This window comes from Diplodia corticola (assembly GCF_001883845.1).
Source record: "Diplodia corticola strain CBS 112549 chromosome Unknown scaffold96, whole genome shotgun sequence".
Lineage (NCBI taxonomy): Eukaryota > Fungi > Ascomycota > Dothideomycetes > Botryosphaeriales > Botryosphaeriaceae > Diplodia > Diplodia corticola.
Genome location: NW_017971575.1, coordinates 1 through 19,467, shown reverse-complemented (window position 1 = coordinate 19,467; position 19,467 = coordinate 1). Strand labels below are relative to the sequence as shown.

The 19,467-nt window shown below is 60.2% G+C and overlaps 7 protein-coding genes across 7 annotated transcripts; 3 read left to right on the top strand and 4 right to left on the bottom strand.

Moving 5' to 3' along the window:
* Positions 1-720: 720 nt before the first annotated feature.
* BKCO1_960007 (uncharacterized protein) lies at positions 721-2,558 on the top strand (the record flags this gene model as incomplete). The annotated part of the gene is made up of 3 exons (XM_020280034.1): positions 721-1,666; positions 1,730-1,846; positions 1,927-2,558. 3 exons carry the CDS (start codon positions 721-723, stop codon positions 2,556-2,558), a joined length of 1,695 nt encoding a protein of 564 aa, XP_020125302.1.
* Positions 2,559-3,171: 613 nt separating this feature from the next.
* Positions 3,172-3,540, bottom strand: BKCO1_960006 (uncharacterized protein; the record flags this gene model as incomplete). The annotated part of the gene is made up of 1 exon (XM_020280033.1): positions 3,172-3,540. The coding sequence occupies one exon, from the start codon at positions 3,538-3,540 to the stop codon at positions 3,172-3,174; it is 369 nt and encodes a 122-aa protein (XP_020125303.1).
* Positions 3,541-4,555: 1,015 nt separating this feature from the next.
* Positions 4,556-6,330, bottom strand: BKCO1_960005 (cytochrome p450; the record flags this gene model as incomplete). The annotated part of the gene is made up of 5 exons (XM_020280032.1): positions 4,556-4,718; positions 4,768-4,946; positions 5,012-5,094; positions 5,154-6,180; positions 6,250-6,330. The coding sequence occupies 5 exons, from the start codon at positions 6,328-6,330 to the stop codon at positions 4,556-4,558; spliced, it is 1,533 nt and encodes a 510-aa protein (XP_020125304.1).
* A 1,586-nt stretch (positions 6,331-7,916) lies between these two features.
* BKCO1_960004 (uncharacterized protein) lies at positions 7,917-10,090 on the top strand (the record flags this gene model as incomplete). The annotated part of the gene is made up of 2 exons (XM_020280031.1): positions 7,917-9,210; positions 9,273-10,090. 2 exons carry the CDS (start codon positions 7,917-7,919, stop codon positions 10,088-10,090), a joined length of 2,112 nt encoding a protein of 703 aa, XP_020125305.1.
* Positions 10,091-10,766: 676 nt separating this feature from the next.
* Positions 10,767-12,272, top strand: BKCO1_960003 (uncharacterized protein; the record flags this gene model as incomplete). The annotated part of the gene is made up of 1 exon (XM_020280030.1): positions 10,767-12,272. One exon carries the CDS (start codon positions 10,767-10,769, stop codon positions 12,270-12,272), a length of 1,506 nt encoding a protein of 501 aa, XP_020125306.1.
* Positions 12,273-14,574: 2,302 nt separating this feature from the next.
* Positions 14,575-17,550, bottom strand: BKCO1_960002 (gmc oxidoreductase; the record flags this gene model as incomplete). Its single annotated transcript, XM_020280026.1, has 1 exon — positions 14,575-17,550. The coding sequence occupies one exon, from the start codon at positions 17,548-17,550 to the stop codon at positions 14,575-14,577; it is 2,976 nt and encodes a 991-aa protein (XP_020125307.1).
* Positions 17,551-18,629: 1,079 nt separating this feature from the next.
* Positions 18,630-19,409, bottom strand: BKCO1_960001 (aminopeptidase y; the record flags this gene model as incomplete). The annotated part of the gene is made up of 1 exon (XM_020280015.1): positions 18,630-19,409. One exon carries the CDS (start codon positions 19,407-19,409, stop codon positions 18,630-18,632), a length of 780 nt encoding a protein of 259 aa, XP_020125308.1.
* Between the last annotated feature and the right edge of the window lie 58 nt (positions 19,410-19,467).

The window sequence follows — 19,467 nt, the reverse complement described above, 5'->3', positions numbered from 1 at the left end:
ATCGAGGAATGTGAACAAGTGGCGGGTGGAACTGTTTGTAACTGCGCTAGTCCCGCTGTAGATCCGTTACACTCCTTCGACAAGCTTAGTAAAAGTTGGACATGGGATTTGAATTGGAGACTTACCGTAAAAACTCGCCCTCTTTGCGGTAGGCATTACACTCATAAATTTGGGCAGTATGAGGTTCTGCCGCCGATTCAAGAAAAGCAACACGATCCCACTCTTTTGTATTACGGGGACTGTATTAAGAGCTTGCAGACTGATTAGAGACAGAAATTATACCGCCTAGCATTTCAAGGGTGGTCCTTACCGCCAAGATGGCGAGTGTCGTGAATTTCTGCGGCACTCTCAAATCGACCTTTGTGTGGGGACTGGGGAGAAGAGTGTGGCTTGGTCAAGGTATCGTTGTTGGGAGGCGATGGTCCACTCAGCCTCCCGCCGATCTTTCTGGCTAACAACAAAGCTAAAGACGTCCATGAATCGTGTGGCTTCTAATTACAGCGACAGAAGCTGTGACCAACCGTCATACACGAATCAGGCTGTACATACAACTCTCAGGGAAGCCAATCCTTCCAAATCCCTCGTCAACTTTCCTGTTCCAAGAAAACAGTTTGGCCCCCATCTATCATGCACACTCACATCATGCCCAGACTTCTCCGGGCTTTTATGTCTAACCTTCCCCACATCATCTTTTCCCTCTCGCTGTGCTGATTTGCCGCCATGTCCCACCTACCCTACAGTCGAATCGCACTGCGCGATATGGAAAACCCCACCGAGGCCGAGCCGGTTCAGGAGGTGAAATACACACCAAGCTCGTCCTCGACCGGGGCAAATGTCGACTTCGAGAAGCCTCAGAATGCCCGCAAGTCCCGGAGATGGGATGTGGCCTATTCAAGCAATGAGGGCTTGATGCAGGGCACGAAAAACATGCGAAGAGCAACCATAGACGCCGCCTCTACGCTCCGGTCCGACGAAGGATGGCGAAAGCCTATGCGCCATACGTTTGCTTTTCTGACCTTTTTCATCTTCGGCCTTCTTCCGCTCATCGTATACTTCACCATACTGGACCAGCCCTTCAAAGCGAAGCCCGTAACGTGCGGAGACGCCGCTCAGGTCAGAGAAGACACGCCGGGGATCGAAGGCTTGTTCACCATCGACCGCACCGCCGGCAGTTTCCCGTTCTGGCTGGCAAAACTCTTGGATACGATATGGGACCTCGTCGTCGCGCGCGGCATGCAGCTTTTGGCCGGCTGCATCAGCTACTCCGTGTTTTGCAAAGCTATGCTGCATGCCCTCGAGGCATCGCCTATCCCTTTCCGGACCTTTACCGGCCTGGCAATGAACGGTGCGTCGCTTTGGACAGTCGGTTGCATAATAAGAGATCTTGGCCGCCACAGTCGGAAACGCACAGTCTTGCTCTTCATCTACGCCGCAGTGGCCCTGGTATACGTGCTCGCCATCCCAACCCTGTTCTCAACCATGACCGGATACATCAGCGTATCTTCAGCCTTTACGAAAGTCCCTGGAACTTCGCAGTTCGTCCCGACAGACGATTTTGTGCCCGGCTATACGTTTGTCGGTTTGGAAGGCGTCCCAGACAACACCTGCATATCCCAGGAGATAATCGCCCCCATTTCGTACAAGTTCAATGCCAGAGAATACACCTGTAAGATTCCACCCCGCCGCAACAACACAGTGACCTTTCGCTGAACCAAGCCGGGCCGCCCAGGCAACAGCACCTGCCTGACGAATTTCCCCAACGGCACGCACAAGGACCTAGCAACAGGCGCGCTGCTCTACCCCATCGACGAATACGCCCTCCGACCCCTCCTCGAAAACAAAACCTGTACGTTCCCTCCCCCCTCCCCTCACTAAGAAAAAAAAGAAAAAAAAAAGAAGAAGAAAAAAAGTCCAACACCCTCACAGGCACATACTTCCCCAACGAAACCTACACCGGCCAGCAGCTCTTCGCCTCCTCCGCCGTCGTCAACCCCGCCGCCGCCGCCGCCGCCATGCAGAACCTCTACAACCCCACCCACACCCCCTACAACTGCACCGGCCCCCTCACCCTCACCATCGCCAACAAAACATCCATCCCCTTCGCCACCGCCCTCGCCCACACCGCCCCCTCCCTCGGCTACTGCTACAACGACCACGGCTTCGACTCCGCCCTCGTCGCCGCCTCCGGCCGGTGCCTGCCCGACACGAGCAGTAGCAGCTCTGCATCCTACCAGTGGGGCTTCTCCGCCATGCTGGCGAGCGCCGTGCTGGTCGTGCACGCGGCGTGGGCGGCCGGGCTGTATGCGGTGTGGGTGGAGGCGGAGTGCCGGGGGGAGGAGGCGTGGAAGGGGAGGCGGTTGGGGCAGCTCGGGGCGGCGTGGTTTGCGGTGAGGGTGGCGGAGGGGGAGGGGAGGGAGGGGCCGGAGGGGGTGGAGGCGGTGGCGGAGGCGAAGGGGGGGGGGGGGGGGGGGGGGGCGGTGGGGGGGGGGGGGTTGGGGGGGGGGGCGTGGGGGGGGGGGGGGAGGGGGGAGGGGGAGGGGGAGGGAGGGAAGGGGTGAGGATGGGGGTGCGGGTGGGGTATGAGGAGGCGGGCGGTTGGGGTGCTGATTGGTTGATGGGGGAGTTTTTGGTGTTGGTTTGGTGCGATATTGTCGCTTGGGTGGTGTCTGGATGATGCGGACTGGGCATCCTTGTAACGTTGATGTAACTCTTATTGCTGTTATGGAAGCTGGGAATCAAGGGTTTGTATGGACTCTTGGTGATGGAGATGAGGAAGTGAAGACTGAGCCTGCGTGGATGAGGGGATTGTTTTGAGGGTCGGCAAGCCTGTCTCTCTCCCCGTCTTACGTTTCTCCACAAGTTACTGAAGCGAGCTACTCAGACTCCGCGGATATGCATCTGGAATCATCGTAAAGTGTCTGAACTGCCTCCAAGCGTGAGGTCGTGTCGAGGCCAAACCCTCGCAAAAGCATTTCAAGATGACAGAACCCCATCAAGACTTCCACTCACAGCGCATAAAGCTCGACTGCAAACCATTCTATCATTCTAAAAACCATTTGAGGGGTATGAAACCATATTTACACAAACATCCCCCCATCCCATCCCATCGTCTATCTCTATAACTCCCCCCACACCCACAAGGGGGCATCACGCAAAAAAAAAAAAACTTTTTCAAACAGCAAAATCCCCCGCCTTGAGGCCCTCCTCAATCATCGCCTTGTACTTCGCAAACCTCTTCTCATCACCCACGCTCTTCTTCAGCTCCACGGCCAAAAACATCGCGATCGCGCTCGGCCAAAACGGCGCCAGCTTCTCGGCGTAGGCATAGTACTCCCGTGCCTGCGGCGAGTTCGCGGCGTCGACGCCGGCGGGGAATTCCGGGGCCTTCTGGTCGAAGTGCGGGACCGACGGCGACGAGGGCAGGTCCCAGTGGCGCGAGGTGATGTTGACCCAGCCGGGGGTGACTTGCGGCATGGATTGCGACTGGATGACGTCGGCGTTGCGGGGGAAGGTGAAGAGGCGGGCTTCGGCGGCGGCCATGGTTGTTGTTTTGGGTTGGTTGGTTGGTCGGTTGGAGGTCTGGAGGTGGTGGTTAGTTGGTTGGTCTGAGATCGATATCGTCGGGTTGGTGCTGGGTGTGGGCGGGATTGGAACGCACTGGAGTGGATAAGGTTTTCGGGCGATTGCAGATCGGTTGATCGAAGTGCTGGTGGTTGGTGATGCTGCTGATGGTGAGAGAGAGAGGCTTGGTGGACTGGCGGCCCTCGGGCTTTTATGGATGCGGGTTGAGGCTTTTACGGCGAGGCTGGGTCGAAACGCAGTGTCGTGACCCGAATCTGGCATATCCACATAAATCGGGCGACGGTGGTGGACGTCGGGTCACTCCAGGATGACCTCAGCTGAGACGCGGCCAGGAAAAAGCTCGGGGCTGTCGCGCGTCGCCACGCCGCACGGCCTCGCTGCTTCTTCAACACCACACCACACATCTCAACAACGGTCGAAATTGTTGTCTCTTCAGCCGCACCGTCTCGCCATCGCACTCGCCGGACGCGCCCCGTTCGGTAGTTGTGCAGGTCGAGCTCCCGGGCGACACAGCGCACGGCCCAGCCTTGCCATGTCGTTGCCGGCGCTCCGCGGTCGGCGACCCACTGTGATGCTCTTCGGCCCGCTCTCGCACGGCCGTGACATTCGACATCAGTTCGGCCCGTGGGGGCCCGTGTTCCTTATCGGAGGGTGAGTCAGGAGATGTCCGCCTATTATTGCAGGGCTGAAGAGAGTGGCATCACCCGCGAAGGATTTTTTCCATCGTGAGCTTTGTCGTCTGAGCGAGCGTGAACATGTTGACTCATTGCGTCATGAAATGACCTCTTCGTATATATATAGGGGACATGTGGTCCGAGCCATCTCAGCCGCAATTCCATCCCAAATCCACTCAACTGATAATGTAGCGAATCCAGTTCGAAAGATAAGTCTACCGGGGCAGCCCCGAGCGTGATGACGAACAAGACTCACCGTCGAAAGGACACTGCCATACCTGCACACCTCAAGGGTGCGTTCAACGCTTCACTGGCGTTGCGCGCACCATGAGCGGGCGCTTCTCCCAGAGACCCCACCACATCTTCTGCTGCGTCCAAGTCCCGCGGCTCTCCGGGCACAGTTCGAGGTCAAAATGCCAAAGCGTCTTGGCCAGAATCAGGCGCATCTCGTGGTATGCGAGGCTGTGAGCGCCGGTCAGCTTGCATCTCCCGGGTGCCGGTGCGTGCTCACTTCTTGCCGATGCAGTTCCTTGGTCCGTAAGAAAAGGGCTGACACGTCTCCTTCTTGTCGTCTGTGTACTCTTCGTAGCCCGGCTCGTCATGGAGCCAGCGTTCGGGAACAAACGACAGCGGATTGGCAAAGTTGCTGGGAGAGCGGTATGCCGCGAGTTGAGGAACAAACATGCGTGTCTGCGCCCGAGGAAGGATACGTCAGTTCGATGCACCTTGGCTGGTATGCTTCCGAGTCGGCTTACGTTCTCAGGTACGTAGTGGTCGAGCACCGTGTTCCCGCCTTTCGGCGTGACACGGGGCAGCCCGGACGGCACTGGAGGGTAGACTGCAAGATTGTCAGTCATCGACGAACCCGCACGAGTGCGTTGGTGAGGAGCGACTCACCCCTGAGACCCTCCTCGAAGCAGGCCTGCAGGTACTTCAGTTGTCGAAGGTTGTCGATCGTCAGGTCCTCCTCGTTCGGCACCTGGCCCCGAATCTCCTCTACGAGTTTGCGCATTTTGTCGGGGTCCATCAGCAGATGGTACGTCAGTCCGGACAGCAGCGTCGCCGTCGTCTCGGAACCGGCGGCCATGAATATCGAGGCGGTGGAGTTCATCTCATCGACGCTCAAGCCCTTGCCCTCCTCGTTGCTGAGAACCAGGCTCCATATATCCGCTCGTTCGGTGACGGCGCCTTTCTCCAGCCGCTTGGCCACGCGCTGCGCCGAATACTCGAAGGACTCTCTCTCCGCATCGGTCAATGCCTTGGGAACAAAGCATCGCGCTACCTTCTTCACGAGCGGGAACTCATCCAGAACGACACTGTAGGCGGCGTTTTTCAAGGATCCGACCATGGTAGACAGCCAGTGGTTGTACTCGGAATCATCCAGAAGTCCAAGCGGCTCGCCGAAGGTCAGGTCGGCCATGACGTCGAAGGTGGTGCAGTTGTAGAACTTGACCGCGTCGAAGCTTCCGCCCTCGGTGTTGCGCATGTTCCGCATCAGCTTGTCGATGTGGATGCGGATCAGATGCTCCTGGTCTCGCAGGGCCTTGTCGGAGAAGGCGTGACTGAAGATGCGACGTACGCGGGCATGCTCGGCATCGTCGGGGGTGGTGAAGAAAGAATGGACGCCGTTGTGTTCTGGGGCGTAGAAGACGGGATCCTTGGGGTTGGCGTTGCGCTTGGCCGAGGCGTGGCCATAGATGTCCTTCCAGGCCTGCGGATTGGTGAAGCTGAGACGGTCGGGGGCGATGCGGACGACTTCGCCGTACTGGCTGTGGGCTGATTCGAGGTATTGCAGGAGATGACCGCGGGTCCAGTGGTGCCAGTAGACGAGCGACGTGGTTGCGGCCAGGCAGGGACCGGGGAACTTGGCGAGCGGATGGAAGAAGAGGCTGTAGATGACGTGGGCTGCGATGCCTCCAACCGTCTTGAAAGGGTCAGTTTCATCCCGTATCTGTATTTCTTGAAAAGGATGCCACTAAGATGGGGTGTGTACCAGGAGCAGTCCGGCCACAAACAGCCGGAAGGTGGAGAGGTTGAAAGCGGAAAGAGTTTGGATTACTGAGGCTTCGGTCATTGTGACTGCATGGTGGATATGGAGTGCACAAGAGTCGGCTACTTTATACTCAGCTCTAACAGTACATTGTTTCCTCATGCAGCAATTCCAAGATGTGAGGGCCGTCGGAGTCCGCGGGCCCGGCACGGCAGCAGCAAGCCAAAGTTGCTCGGAAACCGTGGCATCCGTGCAAACCGTCAGCACTAGGGTATGCGGGATGCATGTCTTGGTTCAAGTGGTGGCAAGAGCCTGCTGCTGTCGTACAACAGCAAAGGCCGGGCTGTTGTGCCTGAGTCTGAGCCTGTCGTGCTGGAGGAGAGCAGGCGAGCAGGCGAGCAGGCAAGTTCAAGCGAGGACGGAGCGAGCCAATCAGCAGGGCAAGAAGCTAATTAGCTGGCTTTGTTCTGGATTCGGCGAATTAGGCCGGTTTCGCGCTGCGCTCGGCAAAAAGTCGCGTCCGCGCGCACAGACCACTCACGTGAGCTGGCGGGTACTCAGCCACGCCCGATTGTCCGCGCTTCCGTCTCCTCGCCCTTCTCTTCCCTCTCTCTCCCCACCGCGCCGGTCGCATCTTTCATCAACCCCGACGTCATCGCATCGACCTGCGTCTCGCCTGGCCGTGCTTATGACTGGTGCTTGTGTTTGACCGCCTCAGCATCCTCGCTTACCCCGCCACGGTACCGCCCCTTTGTCGTTGCGTCGCCGTCGCGTCGTCGTCGCTACTCTCGCTTGCGCTTGCGCCCGAGCTGCCGCCTCGCCGTCACGTCGCTGTCTCCGCCACCACACACCCTCTCGTCGCCCATCTCTCCCGTGCACGTCGGCATCGAATACTTCCATCACTCACGCGTCGCTAGGCTTGCGTTGGCTCGTGGTCGCATCGCCTACTTCGTCTCCCAGCGACCGACATCGGCTACCTGTCTCCTGAGACGATTGGTTTATTTACATCTGCACCCCCCAACTGATTTGTCGCAGTTGCCAATCCCGCTATTCCTGAGGTTTTGGCCTTGGTTGGAAGCTCACCAAGCAACCCCTGCAGGTTTTGACCTGGACTGGAAGTTTGTCGAGCTCTCCCCCGGGGTCACCGCCTTAGCTGGTTAGTTGACCCGTCTCTTCTGTCTGTGCGTTCATGAATGGGTTTGGCTTGTCGAGTTGTAGACTCGGAGTCGTAGCTCTGGATCCTGGTTGAAGTGCTCAAGACGTCTCTCTATCTGGTTGCATCTCAATCAACGGAGCCGGGTCTCATCAGACCCGGGGTTCAGCGACATGGCCCCCGTCGCTCCGTATAGCGCTGGGGTCGAAGTTGCGGGAGTTGTTTGCCTGAGTTTCTCGGTCAAACCCTCCTGCACTGCTCCCTGAAGCGCATGCGGAGCGGAGGTTGGTCATTCCTGCACCATTCCAATGAGGCCCCGGCTGGTGAGGCTGGATTCTTGTTCACTTGGACCGTTTCTAGAGTGACCGGTGAGGCTTGCTGGGACACTGCCGATTGGAAAACTTGGGCAGATGGCACGGGTGTGGTTCAATATTTGTTGGCCGGGCTCTTCGCTGCAGTATACCGGCTGACTTATATAACTACATAGAATTTGACCCGTTTCGACTGATTCTGCAACATGACTGATGCCGATTCTGATGAGAACTGGCTCGTTAGCGAGCCTGTTGTGACCGAATGGTATGACGGCCAGGTGCGACAGCTCAAATATCTGGGCTTCTCTTCCCCTTCCAATTGGAGGTCGCACCTTACTCTCAATTTTGGTCTTGCCGTTTCGGAATCGAAGCGCGAGGCTCTGTTTTGGTTCCGCCTTCCCATCCGTGTAAAGTCACGAACAACGACGAGGCCGACCAAGTTCTACGTTTACTTCATCGTCGAGCCCGACATGTTTGATGTGGATGGCGAAGATCAGGGTCTCTCTTTTTCCCAGCAGCCGAACGTGCCATCATCGGTCCAGTTAGCCTTCAAAGGCAGCAACATCTGCCAGTCAGACAGTGAGCTCATTCGCTTGCGTTTCAATCTCAAAACCCCCAGTGTCGTGGTCATGCCGAAAGCTGAAGAGTCCCCATTCGAGCCTTCGGCCATCAATCAGCAAGTATTGCTCGCGTTGAAGTCGCTCTCAGAAGCCACCAAGTTCAGCGCCTACGTTCCTCAGAGCTCTCTGTCCACCAGCCGTCTCCAAACGCTTTGTCGAATGATACAGCACGGGCATCTACAACCGCGGCCTCGTGAGATACATACCCTTTATCACGGCAAAAGCGGCGAGATGAATGCATGGGGGAACTTTGTCCTTTCTTCGGGCCAGGAAGAGGCGGCAGGTCAAACGAAGGAATCATTCTTCACGCGGGAGTCGGTCTCATTTGCTGAGGGCCCATCAGAGTCCAGCGAGAAACAAGCTGCGGCAGCTGAAGTGCAGGAGCAAGCTGTGGTCGAGTCGGTAGAGAAAGACGACCGACCGAAACATTTCTATCTCAATGAGAATCGAGTAGAGGAACGGCAAGGTAGCATTCCGCCTACCTATCAAGAGGCCGGTCCTCCTTCGCCACCAGCTGCAAACGCTGCTACGGCCAGTCCACTATTGAGGACGGCGAAATCTTTCAGCATCCCCCCAGCCGGCGATGTTCTGAAAATAGTACGGCAGTCGAGTGCTCCTCCCGCCTGTCAGAGACATTCCGAGGAACGCCCCGCTCTGTTTGTGCCACCGAAGCCATTACCTGAACTTGAACCTCCTAGCGCCGTGCCCGAGGGTCAAGTGGCAGCCGAAGACACAGGTCAGACCGCCCCTCGGTCATCCAAACGGAGCAAGCCTCCCTCTGATGACGAAGTGGGTGAGGATGATGACTTGGAAACCACCACCTCCACAAGAGACAACAAACCCCAGAAGCCCCTTCTCAAGTCGAAGACCACAATCAAAGGTACACAACTCTCCCGTGCCCACTCCTCTAGCCCGCGTCGACTAACGAACCACTCCATTCAGTCCGCCGCCCTTCCAAACAAGTCCGCTTCGACGACGCCGCCGGCACAACAGCCAGCTCCTCCCGCCGCCGCCGCAGCCACCCTCCCACCACACCATCATCATCATCATCGTCGTCGTCCCACCCACCCATCCCCACCCTCCCCCCTCCATCAACAACATCCCTCCCCTCCTTCTCCCTCACCGCCCTCTCCACCTCCCTCCCCAAACCGCAATCCGCCCTCCTCCGCCAAACAATCGACTGGTTCAAATGGGCGTGGACGACCCCGACCCACCGCGCGAGCCAAACGCAGAGCCAACAGCAACAGCGCCAGCGCCAGCAGACACGTCGCCGCCACCCCCCCATCATCTCCGCCACCGCCCCCCTGACCCACCCCCACCTCTGCGCCCTCGGCACCGCCGCCCGCGCCGGCGACACGGACGCGTGGCTGGCGACGCGGGCGCGCTGCTCCGCGCGCGTGCTGTGGGAGTGCGACGACGTGGACCCCGCCCGTGGTGATGACGCCGCCGACGCCGCCGGGGAGGACGAGAACGAGGACGAGAACGAGGAGGACGAGGAAGGGGAAGAAGACGAGCGAGAAGACGGGGAAGAAGGCGAAGCGTCGTTGTTGCTGCTGGGGGAGCTAGAAGCGTTTTTGTTGTGGGTGGGGCGGGTGGCGCCGCGGGCGGAGATGGCGCTGACGGGGGAGCTGCGCGAGTTGGGGCGGCTGGCGAGGCGCGGGGAGGGGGCGTGGTTGGAGCATGGGATGGCGGTTTGTGCGGGGTTTGTGGTGTTTTGGTTTGGGGATGGGGAGGAGGGTGCTGGTGCTGGTGCTGCGTGAAGGAGGGACGGTGGTGGTATTATGAAAGGCTGCGTGATGGATGGCGTGCGGTGGTTATGGAGGGTTAGCGCGCCGTTGAGGATTGCGTGGGATTACTTGATGGAGCTAGCGTTTCCGCAGGCTCAGGGTCTTTTTTGCGGGACTCGTGTTTTTTGTGGGACGTGGGGAAGTGCACACGCGGTGGTGCCTCCGGAATGCGTGGTACCACGTCGCCGCCGCCGCCGGTTGCTCGGTACTCGGCTCCTTGCATGCTTGGCTGAGCGGGGCGTGGCCCATTTCCGTCATTGCTCGCGTGACCTGACGGAGCAGGAACGAACCTGTTCATCGTGGGGGAAAAAGTTTTATCGACAATCAGGGTCCTGCAGATCACAACACCACCATGCCGGGCGAAGGCGCCAGATGGCGGGGCGACGCCTTCTCGGCGACGCTGCTCGCTGCCCGGGGCACAGGGAGAAACACAAGACGGCGCCGGCAGTGGCGGCATGATGTGCAGCGACGGCGGCTGGATCCTTCTCTCCTATTCCGGCCGTCGCCCCTGCTCTACCGCACTATTCGGCCCCCGCCAAGCCGCTTCGCTCCGGAGGTTTAACCACCCCACCATCATCGCCCGTCTAATATATCCCCCGCCGCCCCTGATCTTGCTTTTCTCGTTGCATCCTATCCGCTGCCTATCAACATGGCACTCGCATCATCAGATCCCTACCCCGAACCCCTCGACCAGCTGTGGGAAATAGGCCGCCGCCTCTCACGGGACCTCGCCAGACTCAACACCCATCGCAGACCCGACAGAGCAGCACTTTCGAGCATCCGCCGAAGTCTGAACCACCTGCAAGCAATGTCGCACCCACCAAGCCCGGCCATCCGCAAAAGCCAAGTCAACATGGCCCTGCGCGACCTCGCCGAGTGCCATGTCGTCGACGAATCCCTCCGACAGGAAGCTCGGACCTTGCACGAGACCTTCGCCCAAACCCTGCTCACCGACGCCCTCATCCACTGGTCTCCCGCCGACAGTCCTTCGTCCGTCCTCGTCCTCATCCACTGGTCTCCCGCCGACAGTCCTTCGTCCGTCCTCGTCCTCCTCCCCATCTCGGACCCTGCCGGCCTCGTCCTTTCCGAAAACGACCACGGTGCACAACAACAGTCCTCCTTCCTCCTCCGCTTCGACTTCGACTCCGACGACTCGGGCGCGTCCATCGCCCTGAACCAGCACGCCGTCGACCTCCTCCCCCGCACGCCACCAACGCCACCCCTCCTCGTCTCCGCCCACCAAGTACTCACCAGCGCCACCACCCTCAACGCCTCCGCCCTGTGGTCCCTTTCTACCTCCTCCTCCTCCCCCCACCACCAGCCACCCCCACAGCACGCCGCCCCGCCCCTCTACAACCTCGCCATAGCTCTCACCACCCACCCATCCCTACCACCCCTCCCCCCTCCCAACCCCGACCCCGACACCGACACCACCACCGCTTCCACCACCGCCGCCCTCTCCCCCACCCTCTCCCTCACCTTCGACATCCTCGCCGCCACTGCCGCCACCACCACCAACGATCACAACACCATCAACACCAACAACATCCTCTGCACCCTCCGCCGCACCTCCCTCGCCGCCCGCTATCTCCTCCTCCCACCGCTCTCCCCCCTCCTCGGCAGCAGCAGTATCGGTGTCGCGTCGCCGCGACCACCCGTCGTCGTTTTCGACGACCAGAGGCAGCGAGGTGTGCGGGTGGACGTGCGGCGAGGACGAGGACGAGGACGACGAGGCGGCGGCGGCGGCGGCGGTGGAGGGCGGGTGGAGGTGGAGAGGGTGGAGGTTGAGAAGGTGGAGTTGGTGGAGCGGGGGCGCTGGCGGGGGGCGGGGCTGGAGGATGGGGCTGGTGGGGAGGGGGAGTGGGAGTGGGAGTTGCGGGGATTGTTGGGAGTGCCGCCGGGGGAGGAGGGGAAGGGGGAGGGGAGGGGAGGCTGGGGGTGCGGAGTGGGAGTGGGAGTGGGAGTGCTGTTGGATGTGGTGGTGTTGGTGGTTGTTGGGTATGTGGTGGTGGGGGTCTGGGCGAGGAGGAGAGGGAGGAGAAGGCAGTGGCGGGGGCGGGGGCGGGGGGGATGTGTGGAGGGAGGGGAGAAGGGAGGATGCGGTGTTGAGGGAGTGTTGCTGGTAGTGGTGGATGAGAAAGGCGGGGGGATGTGAGGGAGGGGATGGATGCGAGAGCGGTGTTGATACCATTGGTTGTTGTTGTTGGACGTATTGTTAATATTTTTAATCAGCGATAGCAAGCGAAAAGGTGATGATGAAAGCTTTAATGCGGAACGAATGTCGGATATCTCGAAGGGGATGCGGATGCATTCGGTTCAAAGAAGATCGGATTCAGGTTCGTCTCCAAACCGACAATAGCGGATGAGATCGTGCACTCATAAGTCAGTCATACGCCGGCTCGTCGAACCGTCCCCATCCACCCAGCTAGTTAGCTCCAAAGCCTCCCACAGTGAACACGTGCGCCAATCACGCACATCATGCCCTCCCACGCCTCTCCCGTAGCGGCCACTATTCCTCCCCATCCCCACCTTCCGTCAACGTCGGCGACACGGTCGGCACCGCTCCTCCGCAATTACGCCACGTACCCAAAAACAGCTCCGCGAGACCACTTTGATCCACAAGCCAGTGTAAACGCCGTAGTAGCTCGGCGTACCTTTGAGTGGCTGAAGAGAGACAGACAAGGAAGCCAATTTTTTTAATTTTTTTTTTTTTTTGGTGTGAGTCCGCGGTGCGAGCTTGAGAGATTGGAGATATCTACTGCTAGCCAGCCGTTTGATGTTTTGTTGGCGAGCGGCATGTCGGCCGCCCCAAGCTTTGTGAAAATAGTGCAGTATATACGGCGCTATGCTCGGTACATGGTTAAGTATGCTCTAATTGTCCCGTCTGGACAGCAGATCGCTGACCATCACCACATGGCAAGGCGGCCAGCACACCGTCCATCAGGGCCACCACCAAGCCCGTTCGTTCAAAAAACGCTCAGCTCAAAATAAAACTCCTTGCACCACCAGTGCATGACGATCACCATCACCAATGACTCAATCGGCTTTGGCACCTTCGCCCCCAAAAACCCATTGCTGTGATCGTCGATATCGTTGCGTTCAGACCACGAGCTGGCCGCCTCGTCGCCGTAGCGATCGAGATTGTCGAGCCGATGCGGTCTCCAGATCTGATGACTCCAGCCCCGAGTGAACCGACGGCATGACCTCAAGGAGGGTGTCCGTGGAGATTCGGCGTTCGCGACCGCCGTCGTGCACAGCGCATATACACGTGGCATGGCAACCCCGGCCCCAACCCCCCTCCCTCTCGAGTGACGCGCGGGCGGTGTTGGGAAGCCTGCAGAGATATAAGGCCGATCGAGTCATGGGCGGCAGGCATCAAATCGCGTCGCATCGCGGTGAATCAAAAGGGCGGGAAACATTCAGCACCGGGCACCGCCGCGAGTTCGGCCGACATTATTATTACTGATCAAATCAATTGGCTGATCAGAAACGTCGTTGAAGAAGGGGGTGAGTTGTCGTTGGATCATCACGCACGGCGGCCAAAGACGAATGAATCATGCCTCCGTTTCAGGCTCGAGATTCCTCGATTTGATCGACGACGAGCTTTGACGTAGGTACCTGCCCATTTTCTGCCGCTAATCATAGCCTGGAAATAGACGATAGGCCTCTCGGCCATCACTGCTGGATCTCGACAGCACCGGTGATTAGGTAGATGAAGCTGTCTGAGTCGATCCGATCCGAAAGGTGCTCAGTGCGTGCATGTTGAGAGTGAGTGCCACGCGTATAGTTTCCTCTTCGACGTAAAGACACCCGGCCCTTCGAGGGGTGGGTGATTCAGGCGCTGCGTCGATGACTTTTGTCTTTTCCCCCGCTGACTCGACTGTTGCCGCGGAGTGGACCATCTGCCGTGTTATCCATCGTTCAGAGACATCACCGCAGGAAGCAATATCATGTCGGACGGCGGATGATAGAGCCTGCCCGCTCCCCTTCTCTTCGCTTGTGAAGAGGAGGCCACAACAGCAACAACAGGCGACTGACAACAGATTTATTCCACAACTCGAGTTCGTCATCCATTGCCAACCACACAAAAACACAGTCGGAACCAAAAGCATATACCAAAGCATCATATTTACGTTCAGTAGTAGTAGTAGGGTTTTTTGTTGATAAAACATATCAAAACAAAGCGCATCGCATCGCATCGCATCGCATCGCATCGCAATGCGACCAAAAAAAAAAACCAAAAAAAAACCGAACAAGCAAAAGCAAAAAAGTTAAACAACTCAACGAATTATATATCTACAAGAATCTCTGATCCGACCTCCTCTTCATTCCATTCAAGACTTCAACAAAAAAAGCCATCCCCCTCTCTCTTCCTCCCCCCTCCCTCATTGAGATATCCCCACACATCACATCACATCATCACCATTCCCTTTCCTTCCCTTTCCTTCCCTTTTAATCTACCTCCTCAACGCACCCTTGACAACGCTCTCAAACACAAACGTAAACCACTCCAACACATCCTTGATCCGCGTCCCCTCGGGCAACGCCTCGTCCGCACCGACCGCGGCCGCACCGCCCGTCGGCTGCGCGATGACCTGGGTCAGCGCCGCGCTGGGGATGATGTTGGTCCAGTTGCTGGCGATGCCGCTGGCGACGATGGACGGCAGCGGCGAGGGGGCAGCCGCACCGGAACCGGCACCCGCACCAGACGTCTCAGCCGCCGCCGCGACGACCAGGGTCGACAGGGTCGACGCGGGGGCGGGGGCGATGACGCTGGTCGAGGTGTAGACGGACTCGGCGCCGACGGCGTTGGCGGCGTTGGCGGCGTTGGCGGCGGGGGTGGATTCGGCCTCGCTGCCGGCGGCGACGGTCACGTAGACGGTCGTCAGCTTGGTGTTCTTGACGGTGACGGTGGTGGTGACGGTGGATTTGCCCGAGTCGGAGCCCTCGGCGGAGCCGGAGGAGGGGGACGCGGGGGCGGGGGCGGGGGTGGTGATGGAGGCGGCGGAAGAGGAGGCGACAACGACGGCGGTGGAGGTGGAGGCGGAGGCGGACTGGTCGACGACGGCGGAGGAGGCGGAGGAGACCTCGGCGGCGGCGGAGCTCTGGCTGGAGCCGGACGAGGAGCCGGTGGAGCCGGTGGAGCCGGTGGTGATGGTGGTGGTCTGGCCGGAGATCTTCTTGGCGGCGTGCTCGGCGGCGACGTAGACGATGGCCTGGGTGTTGCCGGTGGGCAGGTCGGGGTGGATCGAGGCGTCGACGACGTACAGGTTGTCGGTGCCGTAGACCTTGCAGTCCGTGTCGACGACCGAGGTGCCGTCGGCCTCGAGGCCCGAGTCGGTGCCCATCTTGGCGGTGCCGACGAAGTGGGAGCCGGTGGTGAGGCCGGCGATCAGGTCGGCGGCGGTGACGTTGCCGCCGGTGGACGAGGTGACGCTCATGGTGCCCGACTTCTGGATGTAGCCGAAGAACTCATCGAGGAACGAGGTGATGGCGGCCTTGTCGGCGTCGGTGTTGAGCCAGGGCTGGGTCATCAGGGTGGTGGCGCCGGACTCGTCGATGCCGAGGCGGCCGGTGGAGGTGAGGCCGTGGGTGAGGTAGACCTTGACCTTGATCTCGGTGGAGCTGGAGACGGAGGTGGTGCCCTGGACGTAGCGGGTCTTGCCGTCGGTGCCGTCGACGGTGGTCCAGAAGTTGAGACGCTGCATGCCCTCGGCAAGAGGACCGGAGCCCTGCTTGTAGAGAGCAATGTCGTTGTCCGAGGGGTTGGTGGGGTCGAAGACGGTCATGTTGCCACCGGCGACCTTGACGGTCATGGTGAGGATGGTGTGGTCCTTGAGACCCTTGCCGACGGGCAGCTCGATGTAGTCGGCCGAGTCGAGAGTGATGCCGTTGTCGGAGCTGTTGACGATCTCGAGCTGGTCGGCCGGGCCGATGCCAGAGTTGAACAGGATGCGGGGAGTGGACAGAGCACCGGCGGCGAGGACGACCTTGCCGTTCTTGGTAAGGTTGATGATCTGGGCAGCGCCGTCGGCGTTCTCGATCTCGACACCGGTGATGGAAGAGCCGGAGCGCATGACACGGACGACCTTGGAGTTGAGCTGGAGCTTGAAGTTGTCAAGCGCCTGGGCCTCGGGCAGGTAGGTCAGAAGGGGACCGGCACGGAGAGAGTCCTTGATGTTGAACGGAGGGTGCGAGAAGACCTTCTCCTTCTTGTTGGGCTCCTCGATGGCGTCGACCTCGCTCCAGCCGTTGGTCTTGAACAGCTTGGACAGGATCTCGTAGACGCCCTGGTTGTAGCGGCGGCCGTCCTTGGAAGGCAGCGAGGTACCGGGGTTGCGCTCGTAGAAAGACTCGGCAGAGGCCTCGACGTCGGACCACGACCATCCCTGGGGCCAGGCCTCAAAGTCGGCCTCCTGGGGCTTGACGAACATCTCGGCGTTGATGGAAGACGAGCCGCCGAGAATGCAGCCAGCCTGAGAAGCAGTGTCGGTGCAGTATGAGACATCGCCGGTGGAGGACACGGCGTAGCCGTAGGCGGGGACGTCGTAGGGGGTGACGGTGTTGTTCCAGTCGAGCATGTCCTTGCCACCGCTGGAGGCGGACGAGGCGCCACCGCGCTCGATCAGGAGGACGGAGCCCTTGGACTCGGCGAGACGGCCGGCGGCGACGAGGCCGGCGGCACCACCACCGACGACGATGTAGTCGTAGGTCTCGCTCACGGTGGAGGGGGTGGCCAGGGGAGTGCTGGACGGGGTGGTGGCAGCAGGGGTGGTGGTCGAGTTGGAGGCGCTGCCGGAGCCGGAGCTGCCAGAGGAGCCAGTGGCCAGCTTGGACCAGGTGGCGAAGTCGGCAGACTCGGCGTCAGCGATGGGCATGCCGAAGGCACCGAAACCAGCAGCGTGGTAGTTCAGGGCGGAATCGGCGCTGGAGGGGGTGGTGGGGGCGGTCTTGGAGAAGGCCCAGCCAACGACGGCAGTGGTGCCGGTGACGTCGAAGGCACCCGAGTCGCCGGTGATGCAGCCACTGCACAGGAAAGTGTACGAGTAGTGGGTGGAGTTGACGAAGGTGCCCTCGGGAATGGTGGTCAGGGTGACGCCGTCCATGACGGAGGGGTTGGAGTAGGCGTTGGTCTTGCGGGCAGAGGCAACGATGTCGTCTCCATTGGGCCAGGCGGCGATGAGGGTCGAGGCCATCATGGACGAGGTCATGGACACACCGGCCCAACCGGCGCCGGGAGCGACCATCTGACCAATGATGTCGGTGGTGGCCTCGGGGTCCTCGGGCAGAGCCATGCCGAAGGTGAAGCCAGTGGTCGAGTCCTCCCAGCGCTGGAAGGTGATGCCGGTGGTGGAGTCGGTGTAGGCGCTCGTGGTGGTGGCCGCGCGGGCGGCACCAGCCAGGGCGGCAACGGCCGCAACAGTGGTACGCATAATGGAGGTCTTTGTGGTTATTTTGGGAAGTGAGTGTGTGTGGACTGTAGTCAAAGAAGGTAATTCAGACAGCGAATTGGCACCTGGCCAAAGGATAGAATAGCTCGAGGCGAACGACTGGAGCCGTCGAGGCTTGAAAAGAATGACTTGCGAGAAAAAAAAGAAGGGAATGCGTGCTGAACTGGCAGCTGGGCGTGAGGAGAGGAGCAAGAGGAGCCTCCGGGGCAGCGCTTGGCGGGTTCATATACAATCGCGGGCTCCTATGGGGAGAGCATGATTTTTCAGCCACGGGGCAGGCGCGCTCCACCGCCGGCACCGTCATCTCGCTGCGTGAAACGAAACTCGGCCGTCGGCAGTGGGTTTCCTCTCTGGACCAGGGCCCGGACTCGGATCGTTCCAGACGGGTGCTGGGCGAGAGCTGGCGGGCGGGAGCCGAATCAGCACCGGCAATCCAGCGGCGGGGATTGGCCAGGCAGGCGACGGGCGGGGGTTGTGTTTCGCATATAGAAACGCGGCTGATGTTTCTGGTGGAAGCGAAGGGGCGCGCTCGGCCTTGGTGAAACGGCACGGACGCGATAGATGAAGGCCTGGCCTGAGCGCCTGCCTAACCGCGCCGCCGCCTAATTGTCCGCCAACAGTAGCGACTGTATTTCCACCACCACCGCCGCACTCCTCATCCCGCGCATGAACGCCCGCGCAATCTGCCGCGTCCGTCCACCTCCGATCGCAAAGCTTGGTATGCAGACTTTCCCTCGCCGCGGGAGCTCTTCGCTTTCGTACCGCCCTCGTTGCGTGCGTTAGACGTTCGCGATGCGCGCAATGCCCGCCCACGGGCCCACACGGGGCTCCCTCCAACCGCCACGGCCCATCAAACGCCCACTGGCCCTTTCTACCGTCTATACAACCCGGCTGCCGGCATTAATATTATCACCGGTCCACCCATGTGGAGAAGCTAGAAGCCGCTGCATTATTTCGAGAACAATATACCACGGAGACTATCTCGGCCTTCGCCCTACAATACAATCGCTGCTATTTCCGAGCACTCCTCACCGCGACACTTTCCTTCTCGCCGCCGCACCCTACCTCGCCTTGGCCTCCTCGTGCTTGTGGTGGCAGCCCGTCACCTTCGGCTTCTGGACCAGCGGGTTGAGCCGGACGTTGCGCCTGCTGCGCGCCGGCAGCGTGTCGAACGACTCGGCATACGTCGCCACCGCGTGCGCGATGGCCCGCGTGTTGATCAAGAACGCCTCCAGGTTCAGGTTGTCCACCGTGTCGCCCACGCGGTGGTAGTTGGCGTCGTACGCCACGCCGGCGGTGCCGCCGTACAGGGCCGCCTCCTCCTCCGTCTTGATCTCCTCGGCGCCGGTGAAGAGGCCGCCGGCCGCGACGCCGACGTCGAGGAACGGGCCGTAGTCGGAGCGGCCGCTGAACTCGGTCGGCTGCGACGGCACGTCCTTGCTCGCGAAGTAGCCCTCGAACAGCGCCTCGGCCTCGGCCGACCCCGTCGGCCCGCTAAGGTTGAAGGCCGACCCGTCGCCGTCGTAGATGCCCAGGAAGTAGTTGGGCGACGCGATCATGTCGAAGTTAAGGTACAGCCGGATCTTGTCCAGGTCCTCGGGCGCCGACTGGTTAACGTAGTACTCCGCGCCCAGCAGCCCGAACTCCTCTGCCGACCACCACGCGAACCGCACCGCGTTGTTAACCTCGTACTTGGCCAGGTTGAGCGCGACTTCGAGGATGCCGATGGAGCCGGACCCGTTGTCGTTGATGCCCGGTCCCGCCTCGACGGAGTCCGAGTGCGCGCCGACGAAGATGACGTTGTCGGGGTCGCCCGCCTTGGTCTGCGCAATCACGTTCATCCTGCGTTAGGTGGGTGGTCAGCCAGAAGGGTTCCCCTGGTGCCGTCTTGGGGGGGGG